The 12487-nt window shown below is 43.4% G+C and overlaps 1 protein-coding gene across 1 annotated transcript; it reads right to left on the bottom strand.

Annotated features, from left to right (window-relative positions):
* Positions 1-984: 984 nt before the first annotated feature.
* On the bottom strand, positions 985-2762 carry LOC121799427 (protein DETOXIFICATION 51-like). The gene has a single exon (XM_042198784.1). It carries the CDS (start codon positions 2698-2700, stop codon positions 1132-1134), a length of 1569 nt encoding a protein of 522 aa, XP_042054718.1. The 5' UTR covers positions 2701-2762; the 3' UTR covers positions 985-1131.
* Positions 2763-12487: the final 9725 nt, after the last annotated feature.

The raw sequence follows: 12487 nt of genomic DNA, 5'->3' as shown, positions 1-12487 counted from the left end.
TTTATTAAAAGATTTGATAGTTTGGAATGGCAGCTCATGGAGTTACACCCATGGAATGATGACCTGACCTTGATTATAATCAAGACAAATTCATGATGAAATATTAGGTAGCTATACTCTTAATTATCTTTAATCAAATAATCACTTAACAACATTGGATTTCATTTTCTCAATCATTATCTTATTAAGCTAATTTCTGGAACTCTCATTATATCCAAGTTTGGTTCCAACTTCCAAACTCCAAAGGGTATGACAACAACACAATGCATGCTTCATATCAAGGGACAATTCAACATCAGGTTGCTATCCGCAACTATTACTTATACATGTACTCTAGGTAGATTGACATAGAATCAACGACACATAAAAAAACGTAAATAGTGGGGTTGGGCACAGTAAAAAAAGTCGATGTTGACATCGGGAGATGGAGGTTTAATAGAATTTATCCGGCCCTCATGGGCGACAGTGGGTCGGTCAGCCCCAACCCCACAGGATCCGTCATTGCCTAGAATAATATAGATCAATTAAAAATGAGAAATTTGTAACAAAGGAAAAAAAATTCTACTATCTGTTTTGAAATTTGATTCGTACATAAGTGCAATTTCTTGTTATTCATTACTCCATATTTGTTGTTCTTTCTTGGCGTATGTTAATTTAAGTTTTCAAATGTACTTTTTAAAAATCCGTCGAATTCTATGTGTTTTATGTCAAATACGCAGTATATACTTACATATCACACCAATAATATTTCGAATTTAAAAATATACTTACAAAGAACAAAAGTTTGTATCAGCGGCTGGTGTATAAACTAAATCAAGAGTAGATGACTAAAGTCAAAAAACGCTATGATTAGTGACCAATTATAAAGGTAAAAGGCCATTTAAATAAATATCCCTACATGTATACTTCCAATAAAATTGAAATAGGCGAGATATTTAAAGTTGCAAAGCGGAATAAAAAATCTCATATACCACTCATCTTGATTTTCCATTTATACAAAAATATATCCAAATCCCCTCGAAAAAAATCGCTGATTCACAGTAGAGCTCGAATTAGAATGGGAATAAAAATTAAAATTAGAGGAAATAAAATTCCTAGTGGAAAAAATTACATTAGATTTGGATTCAACAATCACGATGAAGCCACGGAAACGCAAATCAAGGGCTGCCCGTCCTCCACGTCAGCCTCACGTGGCAATGCCGAGTCAGCACATCCGGCGGCGCACGTGAGCAGCTGCGCCCTCATCGCCTCGTACTCCCAGTTGGTGGTCACCACCACATACAGCATGAGCCCGGCGCAGCACACTTGGGCCGAGAGAAGCCCGATCCACAGCCCGCAGAAGCCCACACCAAGCATGAACCCAAGCCCAATCGCCACCGGCATTCCTACCAGGTAAAACGCGCCGAGGTTCACGTTCGCCGCCGTTGACGGCCGCGCTGTCCCGCGCACCACCCCGCACCCGACCGTCTGCGGGCAGTTCCCAAGCTCGCAGAGGCCGAGTATCGGGAGGGCAGTGGCCGTAAGCCGCACTATGTCCGGGTCCGCGGTGTACATCCGGGCCCACGTGTCCCGCATCAAGGCCGCAAACGCCATCGCGGACACGCCCATCAGTCCTGCAAGAAATATCGATATGACAGCCGAAACCCGAGCTTTCCCAGGCCGGTTCGCTCCCAACTCGTTCCCCACCCGGGTCGACACTGCCAGACCCAGGGAGGAGGGGAACACGTATAATAATGACGTCGTTTGGATTAACACCCCCATCGATGCGACAGTCGCTCTGGGGTCCACCAGGAGACCGCATAGCACTATCATGATCTCGTACCACCACCACTCTAGGCAGACTGAGACGCAGCTGGGCGCCGCCAGGCGCGCCAGCGGCGCCCAGCCGCGCAGGCAGTAGAGGGTCGGTCGCGTCCACGTGGCCGACCCTCGGACCCAGGCAGCAAGTGCTGCCAAGGCGGCCGCGTTGGACGCAGCTGAGGCTGCGGCCACCCCGGCCACGCCGAGGTGGAGATGGGAGACGAGGAGGAAGTTGAGGGGGAGGTGGAAGGCGGCGCCGATGAGGGAGGCGAGGGTGAGGGGGTGGTTGATGCCTTGGGCGCGAAGGTAGATTCGTGTGGGGTGGAAAATGGAATTAGTGATGAGATCAGGGAGGGAAAAGAGAAGATATGTGTGGGCCAGGGCGGTTATACTGGGGTCTTGGTGTAAATAGAGGAGAATACCGGAAATGTTTAGCCAAAGAAAAGCAATCGGAATAGAGCAAAGGAGGAGGAAAAGTATAGAGCGGTGGAGAGTGAGAGAGAGAAGGTCCGGCCGCCGCGCGCCGAAGGCTTGGGAGCAGAGCGGCTCCATGCCGAGGGCGAGGCCGGAGAGGACGGAGTAGCCGGTGATGTTAGCGAAGGCGATGGCTAGGGAGCCGGCGGCGAGCTCGGATTCGCCGAGGCGGCCTAGAAAGAGCATGGAGAGCATGGAGCGGGAGTAGAGGATGAGAGCCGTGAGAGCTATGGGAAAGGCGAGGGAGAGGAGGGATTTGGCCTCGGCGGCCACCTCGGAGGCGGTGATCCGAGGTGGCGGGGGTTTGGTGGGGTGCTTGAGGGAAATGAGATCGAGGTAGAGGTGGCACGGCGGCGGAGGAGGCAGCGGAGGAGATGGGTAGTGTTTGTGGTCGGAGAGAGGAGGGATGGGGTTGGGATTGCACATATTATGGAGGAGATTTGTTTACTTTTAAAAACTTACAATTGTGTGTTTTTTGTTGAAGGTGTGTGATATATATAATCCCATCATCAGCATTAGTTCCCACTTTATATTATATGTATATATAGTGTGTGTATATGTAGTTGTGTGTCTCTAATGTCAGTCACTTTGAGCAGACGAGATCTTATTTTAAATATACTTTTTTCATACAAGGGGGTGGTGGATTTTTTACCCATTTTTATTGTTTTACAAAGAATGAAAATATTTGTATTGTTTTGTTTCCAAATTTACAGCTATATCTTGTGATATTTGTCCAACTTTCATTTTGAAAATTATATATGCGGGAATTAGAGGTGGGGTGGGGGTGAGAGGTGGCATGCTCTTTTTGGAATTGAAATGGGAGTGTGTGTTTATTTAAATTTTATTTTTGTGTTATTTTTTTGCTTGTTTTTTGTGGATTTGTTAGTTTATGAGGGAGCAGTGTGGGAGTCCCCATATACTGCAATTTCCAATAATATATGAATGTGAAAAATGGGTATTTTTACGAGAAGTATTTACTGGTGTCTTGATCATTCATGGCCTTTTGGCTCACTGCCAAAGCACAGTGCACAACTACATATGAATTCCCCATTAGCAAAAATTATAATGAAAAAGTGTTAATTAGTAGTATAAGTTTTTTTGGATGAGATGATTTTGGTTTAATTAATTACATAGTGTCATTAATTTAGAGTTTTTTTGGAAAGAAATTCAATTAATCATACAAAATAATAGTCCAAAGGTAAGCTGGATAAGTGTCAGTCCAATGAATTGGACTCGAACAATGTAAACCAAACTGTGCAAAGAAGTGTGCATGTGTTAAAATAGTTTTTGTACAACAATATCTTATAATTAATAAGTTTATTAATATTAAGGCTTGTTTGTTAATAGTATAAGATAAGATGTGATCATGGATATATCATGTTTGGTTTATAGTACTGTATTACAATATTAATAAGGTATAATCCATGGTTTGGTTGATCCATTATTAAGTCAATATAAAATATTAGTGATAACTAAGATATATTATACACTAACATCACTCGTACCGAACGAGCCTGACTATATTGTTATAGTATATTTTAAACATCCTTTTTATGTAAAATGAAGTATAAAAAGTTGATTAATGATTTATATTATCTATTGAATTTCGTATAGAAAAGAATTAAACATCAAGTTTCAATGGAGTAATAATTTATCATTGTTACTTACACCATATACTAACAAAATAGAGTAAGTTATTTTAACGTCAGACAAAAACTAACCAAATAAAACACAATCTACGTACATATATAAATGTACGAATTGCAGAAATTCAGTGATTTTTCTTAAAGTATTAGGGAACTTTCAACATTTTAGCAAATAGTACAAGAAAATTTCAGAAATTAGCACACATCTAATTTTGTATAGTAAATAAAATATAAATACACATAAAAAAATTAAAAAGATGGACAATATTATTCCAACTCATCACAAAACGACTTCCAAATTTAACTTTAGGAAATGTTGCCAGAGGGTATATATATAGATAAAAATTCTATGGTATGTGAAATTTTGAATTATATTTGATAAAAGTAAATAAGATAGAGGACGTTATAATATGTAATTTCGTATGAAATAATAATAATAATAATAATAATAATAATAATAATAATAATAATATAATAATAATATGATTATATGGTGAAATTCCAGCACAATACATGATTGTCTCCATTTTCCACACATGGGATGTGGCCATCACAAGACAAAAGCTTCAGCTTTCCGTTTTGGAGCTTCTCCAAATCGGATGTCATGTTTAGTAATTTGCATACCTAATTACAATTGTACTTATTATGCCAATAATAGACTCAAACCATTTTACAACAACATACTACAAGTGTGTGATCGATTGGTATGAGACTTGTTCATTCTTAATCAAATAGTCAGGTGATCTACTTTTAGGTATGGAGCAGTCTATTTTAATCCTTAGCCAGTTGTTCCACTCTTCAAAATACTTACAAATCAACACATGAACAGTCACATAGTCCGTCAGTGATTCCTCTTGGTAACCCCCAGAAAAGAATTTATATCATAAATTTAAAACATACACTATGAACTAAAATTAAAAAGGCACCAATATCCTAATCAAATTTTGGTTTCAGACAACACCTTATACAAATTTGAATAATGAACGTACTTGATTTTTTTCAAGATGAACAATTTATTTCTTTCTTATTCTCCGACAGTTTGGGAATAAAATCATGCCACGGCCCCTTTCCAATCGTTAGTATTTTTACCATGTCTATTTTACTACATATGAAAAATACTTTTATTAAATTATTTTTGAAGTTAAAATCTAAATGGAATAATTATTTGCTGATTAAAAAAAATAAACAATTCTAATTGAAAAACTATGTATCCAACTCTCAAGATATCTATTTTATTTATTTTTTTAATTTTCAGATCACATACACAATTGAGAAATAGAGCATATAATTTGATTTCAAGGTATGAATACGTGCACTTTTATTTTCTTTGAAAGAGATGTGCAAATTATAGTCTTGATCTGTCCTTATCCGACATGTTTTTTTAGTGTAATTCTATTCAACTTTTAATTAATAAGCAGTTATATACTGTAGTACATATATTGGGATTGCAAACAGAGGGTTTAGACGTGATTTTTTCCAATAATCGTGGGAAATTTGACCACGAAATTAGGATGATGTGAAAAGAGACAATGTCTGGTTATTTTTCATTCACTTTGGATCTGTTTATTTCGCTACAAATTAGAATTAGTATCATCTTGTAAATAAAAACCATAGTACTATTTTGTATGTGTGCATCAACTATTTCCCCTTTCTTGCCTCTGCTTTTTTTTTTGTGTGTGTTTGGTTCTGTTTTTGGTTGAGGGTCGAGATATTTCTAAGTAGGTGTTGTTACTTTGCTTAATTTGGTGTTTTCATGGTTAAATAGTGATGGAGTACGTACTAAACAAGCCCAACAGCAGTAAAGCCCAAGACAGAGTATCAGTTCGGCATGACTAAAGAGTATCAGTCCGGCATGACTAAAGAGTTCGGCCCCAGCCTACAGCTCGGTGAAAGCCAACTCATCAAGCTCTGCTCTCAGGTCGGCATCAAGCTCTACTCTCAGATCGGCAAAAGCTGCTCGGCAATAATTCAGCAGTTCGGTCTCAGTATTCGACCGAACTAGGAGATAGTGGACTCATGCAAGATTTCCACCTCCGCTACACCGACGATCTATTTAGTGGTGTCAAGCAGTCATTAACTCATGCAGGATAGTGGACCCATGCAAGGTCGCCACGATCTCCACGACATCCACTACCTAATAAATGCTGCATGCCACGATCTTGGTTCAATGTATAAATAGAACCTAGGTCAGATAGATTTGTCTCTTCGGTTAAATTCTAAAAAAGCTCTCTAGAGAGAATATCATAAAGCAGGCCAGTGTTGTAAGCTGTAATTCGCAGATCAAGCAATACAAACCTGCCTCCATTTCTCCCCGTGGACGTAGATTTACCTCAGTAAATCGAACCACGTAAAATCTCTGTGTTGATCTTCATTTATTTCCTGCATTTACAAACATCAAAAATTCGCCGCTTCATCACTGGCGCCGTCTGTGGGAAACAGAGAACCAAATTTGTGATAAAGCGAGTTTTTGATCCTCTTCTACCAAAAAAAAAAAAAAAAAATGCATACCAGATCACATAACACCCGTGCCTCCGTCCGTGATAACCATGAGGAAGCTAATCCAGCAGCCCATAGGCCTGGAAAGCAGCCTCGTGAAAAATCTACTTCCAGTTCTCACGGAGAAGGAGCAAGCCGCTCAAAAGGTCCACACACCGAGTCTTCCCAGCAGCCTGATTTGAACGAGGCTGTCAAGCTGTTCTTGGCCGAGAAGCAGGAGGAGTTCTTAACCTTCCTGCAGAAGAGCCAACAGTCGGAGAAGACAACGGCGGATTCTCCCTCCTCATCCAGACATGAAAGTCACTACCGCAGTAGTGACGTGTCTTCCAGGAGAAAGAATCCTCAACCCCGACATGTTCCTCCTCGGTACCGGAACCACAGGAGAACTCCATCTCCTCCGTACCGAAGAGATGTCGGGTTCGCCATGTACGGAGCATTAAAGACTCCATTCTCGGACGACATCACCCGAACTCCTTTGCCGCGGAACTACCGGACACCGTCAATGACTTATGACGGGCTGGAGGATCCTCATGACTTCCTGGGACGCTATCAATATAATATGGCGAACCAGGGTCTCAATGAGGTCCACATGTGCAAGCTGTTCCCCGAGCTACTCATCGGGAACGCCAGAAGGTGGTTCGACAGCCTTCCTCAAGGCAGCATCAGATCCTACCGAGATCTCATGGATGCTTTCCACAGGAGGTTCTTTCAGAAAGCGGAAGCCCGAATCACTTCGGCTCAGCTGCTTTCTATACGTCAAGGTCGCGACGAAAAGATCAGCGACTTCCTGACGAGATTCCATAAGGAATGCCTACAAGTAGATAATCTCAATGATCTACTTGTCATCTCGGCATTCCAAAATGGAATCCTGCCCGGAGCTCTCTACAGAAAGCTCGTGGAGTGCGGTCCGCAAACAGCTCAAGAAATGTGGGACATTGCGGACCAGTTTTCTCGTGCGGATGAGGCAGACCGTCGAAAACGGTCGTTAGACAGCTCATCCCAAGGAGACAAAAGGAAGCCCGATCAAAGCGACCAGGTGCTTCCTCGCCGAACTCCTTTTGAAAGAATTCAAAGGGCACCGGTACAAGGCAGATTGGGGCCACGTCTCAATCCTGAGAAGCCGCCCGCTCAGTTCGTACCATTAAACAAGTCAAGAGCGGAAATTTTCGAACTACATTCCGATATGTTCGAAAAACCAAAGCGGATGACGAAATCAGCTGCACGGCGACTTCAGGATCAATATTGCTCCTTCCATCAAACCCACGGTCACGATACCGAGGAGTGCCGAGATTTGGCTGCAGGTATTGATGTTCTTGTGAAAACAGGAACGTTAAAAAAATACCAAAGCAAGCAGCCGAAAAAGAACAAAAGGCAGAGAAGTGCGAACTGCAATCCTCAGGATCCGAAAAGGCATGAGGATCCCGAAGACGACGACGAGCCGCAATACGATGGAGTAATCCTGACTATTGATGCTCTCCCAGCCGGGAAGACTAAGTCGTCCCTAAAAGCAGAACGCAGAGGTTCCAATCAAGAGGAACCAACACATAAAAGGCTGAAGAAAGACGAAGTGATTACATTTTCAGATGCTGATCCCGTCCCAGCCATCTCTCCTCACCAAGACGCTATTGTCATTCAAGCCGGGGTGGCAAACAAACTGGTCCACAGAGTATTTGTGGATACAGGAGCGTCAGTCAGCATTCTTTTTAAAGAATGTTTCGATAAAATGGAAGTGGATCCAGCTCGGCTCAGTCCGGCTCCACTTCCTCTGAAAAGTTTCGCCCAGGAGGACACCCGCCCTGAAGGTATTATCAGCCTTCCGATCACGGTGGGAAAAGCGCCTACAAGCTCCAATACGATGATCGAGTTCTTTGTGGTAAAAGCTCGGTCTCCGTACAACATCATCCTGGGGAGAGACTGGCTCAACACAGTTCGGGCCGTTTGCTCTACTTATCACCTCACCATCAAGATCCCCACTAAAGGTGGGATAGCGGTCATCCGAGGTGATCAAAAGAGAGCAAAAGAATGTCTGCAGATTGCGCTTAAAAGTGCCGAGCAATCAGTTCGGCACCATCAAGCATAGCAATCACAGCAACCGAAGTCAGAGGCAAGCGAGATGACCGAAGTCACTTCAGAGCCGAACTCAATGACCATTCAGTTATACGAAGATGATCCATCCAGAACGGTCAAGGTCGGCTTCGCAGGAACGCCTCTACTCCGGGAAAAGACCATTCAGCTCCTCAAGGAGTACAAAGATGTCTTTGCATGGTCTCCGTTGGACATGACCGGAGTGCCCCCCGAGGTAATCACTCATCGGTTAAATATTGATCCTTCAATCCGGCCAGTAAAACAGAAGCAAAGACTCTTTGCGGCAGAAAGAAGCCAAGTCATTCATGACGAAGTCCGCCAATTACTAAAAGCGGATGTACTATTCGAGGTGAAATATCCTTCTTGGGTGGCCAATCCTGTGATGATCAAGAAAAAAGGAGGAGGATGGCGGATGTGCATAGATTTTACCGATCTAAACAAGCACTGTCCAAAAGATTGCTATCCCCTTCCGAATATAGATAAAAAAGTAGAAGCTTTGATCGGCTTCGAAATTTTCTGTTTTCTTGATTTATACAAAGGATATCACCAAGTGTTGATGGATGAGAGTGACGCTCCGAAAACAGCTTTCATCACCGATTTCGGCATTTTCGCCTATAAAAAGATGCCATTCGGTTTAAAGAATGCCGGAGCCACTTATCAAAGGATGGTAGACAAGCTTTTTCGGCACCTAATCGGGAAACAGGTTGAAGTGTATGTCGACGACATAGTTGTCAAAAGCAAAAGCACTTCGGAGTACGAAGACAACCTCAAATCCACTCTCGACGTGCTCCGAAAAGCCAACCTCAAACTCAACCCCCAAAAATGTACCTTTTTGGTAGATTCAGGAAAATTTCTGGGTTGTTGGGTTTCAAAGGACGGACTCAAGGCAAACCCTTCAAAAGTTCAAGTCGTTCAAAACATGGCAATGCCGAAGTCCATACATGACGTGCAAAGGCTAACCGGATGTCTAGCCGCACTGAATCGATTCCTTTCCCAAGCAGCCGAAAAGCAACTGCCGTTCTTCAAGGTGTTGAAAAAGGCACCAAAGTTCGAGTGGGGAGCCGAGCAGAAAAAGGCCTTTGACGAGTTCAAAAATTATCTAGCCGAGCTTCCTATTCTCTCTGCTCCAACCGAAGCCGAAGTAATATTCTTATACTTAGCGGCATCGGATCAAACCATCAGCGCGGTGCTTGTACGAGAAGAAGGCCTAAAGCAGTTTCCCATCTACTTTACAAGCCGAGCATTAAGAGGTCCAGAAACAAGGTATCAACCTCTGGAAAAAATTGCTCTGGCGTTAGTAAATGCAGCAAGGAGACTGCGGCCATACTTCTACGCTCACAAGGTATGCGTCTTAACCGATCTGCCTCTTCGGCAAGTTTTGACCAAACCAGAAGCATCAGGCAGAATCGCCAAATGGGCCATAGAGCTGGGAGAACACTCAATCGAGTATCTACCTCGGAAAGCTATCAAGGGACAAGCCTTGGCAGATTTTCTTGCAGAAGCAAAGTTCGATCAAGCAATTCCTGTTATTGCCGAACAGAAGAATTCTGCCAATGCCGAACTAGTACAGCCCTTGGAATCCGAAGTAGAGCCGCCGGACTGCTGGAGCGGATTCGTAGATGGAGCTTCAAACAAGATGGGAAGTGGAGCTGGTATTTTACTTGTCGCTCCCGACGGACACGAGGTAACCTACTCACTTCGGTTCCTATTCCCCACTACTAATAATGAAGCCGAGTACGAAGCCCTCCTGGCCGGACTCCAGTTAGCGCAAAGTCTGCTCGTCAAATCTCTCAAAGTCCATTGTGATTCACAAGTCATAGTAAATCACATGTTGGGTACAAGTGAAGCTCGTGACGAGAGAATGAAGAAGTATTTGGACAAAGCGCAAAGCATCAGCCGAAGTTTCTCCTATTTTCGGATAATCCGCATTCCCAGAGCGGAAAATAGCCGAGCAGATACCTTAAGTAAGTTGGCCTCAGATCCGAGCTCAAAGGCGGAAGAATTAATGCATCGAAGCATTGATGAAGCCGAGGTACATTCAGTATCCAGCTCGCCGAACTGGATGACGCCGATCTTGCAGTATCTGGATCAAGGACAATTGCCCGAGGATAGGAGAGAAGCTCGGAAGATCACGTGCCGAGCACTTCGGTACGAACTTCATGAAGGAGTCCTCTTTAGAAAGTCTTACCTCCAGCCATTATTGCGGTGCGTAGGACCAGAAGAGACGGACTACATCCTCAGAGAAGTTCATGAAGGATCGTGCGGCAGCCACATCGGAGCTAGAGCTTTAGCTAAAAAAGTTCTAAGATGGGGATATTATTGGCCAACCTTGGTACAAGAAGCAGTGCAGCTCGTCAAGACATGCCCGAAGTGCCAAATCCATGCAAATATCCCAAGAATGCCGCAGACCGATCTATCCACTATGCAAAGCCCTTGGCCTTTCATGCAATGGGGCATAGACATAGTGGGACCACTTCCTCAAGCTCCTCGGCAAATGAAATTCCTAATCGTTGCCGTGGACTACTTTACGAAGTGGGTGGAAGCTGAACCATTAGCTACGATAACGAGCTCGAAGGCATTGGATTTCGTCTGGAAGAACATAGTGTGCCGATTTGGCATACCCCACATCCTCATCTCGGATAACGGGACTCAGTTCACCGACAAGACGTTCAAGAATTGGTGCCAAGAGCTGAATATTCAACAGCGGTTCACTTCGGTCTCTCATCCACAAGCAAACGGACAAACGGAGGTAACAAATCGTATCCTGGTGAAAGGGTTAAAAGCTCGGTTAGAACAAGCCAAAGGACAATGGGTAGAAAATCTCCCTCAAGTCCTATGGTCCTACCGAACTACACCCACAACCTCCAACGGTGAAACTCCGTACAGTCTGGTATACGGCACTGAAGCTGTGATTCCGGTGGAGATCGGCGTACCCAGTCCCCGAACTCTAAATTTCTCCTCAGAAATGAATGACGACGGACTGAGAGCCGAGCTAGATCTTGCCGAAGAAAGAAGAGAATTGGCATGCATAAAAGCAGCCAAGTACAAGGAGCAAGTAGCCCGGTATTACAACCAAAGGGTGAAGAAGCTGCAATTTCAAGTGGGAGATCTCGTCCTGAGAAACAACGAAGTAAGCCGAGCAGAAAAGCTGGGCAAGCTCGAACCCACATGGGAAGGTCCGTATCGGGTATCAGAAGTCCTCGGCAAAGGGTCTTACAAATTGGCTCACATATCAGGAGAACAGGTACCCCGAACATGGCACATTTCCAACCTCAAAAAGTTCCATTTGTAAGAGACAGTCCGATCAGTCAGTCTTGAGTCCTGTTTGCTCAATGTGCTTTATTTGGTTTACTTGGTCTTTATTTGTCTCTGTGCGTTTTATTTGTGTGTTTTGTCTGTCTCTGTGCGTGTCGTCTCTTACAAATGTTACTGAGGTATCTTGTTCTTCGAAGGCTGATCCCCTTCTTAGAACATATACAAGCTAAACAATTGTGAGTCAAAGCTTCTACAGAAGATACAAGACCACAATTCAGCTTAAACAAGCAGTTCGTCTGAAACGAGCTGCAACAAGCCAACAATTGTGAGTCAAAGCTTCTACAGAAGATACAAGACCACAATTCAGCTTAAACAAGCAGTTCGTCTGAAACGAGCTGCAACAAGCCAACGATTGCGAGTCAAAGCTTCTACAGAAGATACAAGACCACAATTCGGCTTAAGAATCAAGCACTTCGTCTGAAACGAACTGCAACAAAAGTCTGATTCTCGCGATAAAACTTGCCTGAATTACGACTAGGGAAAGTCCGATCCACGCGATAAAACTCGCCGAATTAGGACAAGGGAAAGTCCGATCCCCAAATTAGGACAACGGAAAGTTCGATCCGAGCGATAAAACTCGCCAAATTAGGACACAAACCAAGTCCGGTCAAAGAAGAGTTCACTTCATGAGACCGTGGACAAACATCAACTTACCCCATACTTTTATCCAG

Source organism: Salvia splendens, chromosome 4 (genome assembly GCF_004379255.2).
Source record: "Salvia splendens isolate huo1 chromosome 4, SspV2, whole genome shotgun sequence".
Taxonomy (NCBI): domain Eukaryota; kingdom Viridiplantae; phylum Streptophyta; class Magnoliopsida; order Lamiales; family Lamiaceae; genus Salvia; species Salvia splendens.
Note: the sequence above shows the minus strand (reverse complement) of the source record. Positions and strands in the feature narration are given on the sequence as shown.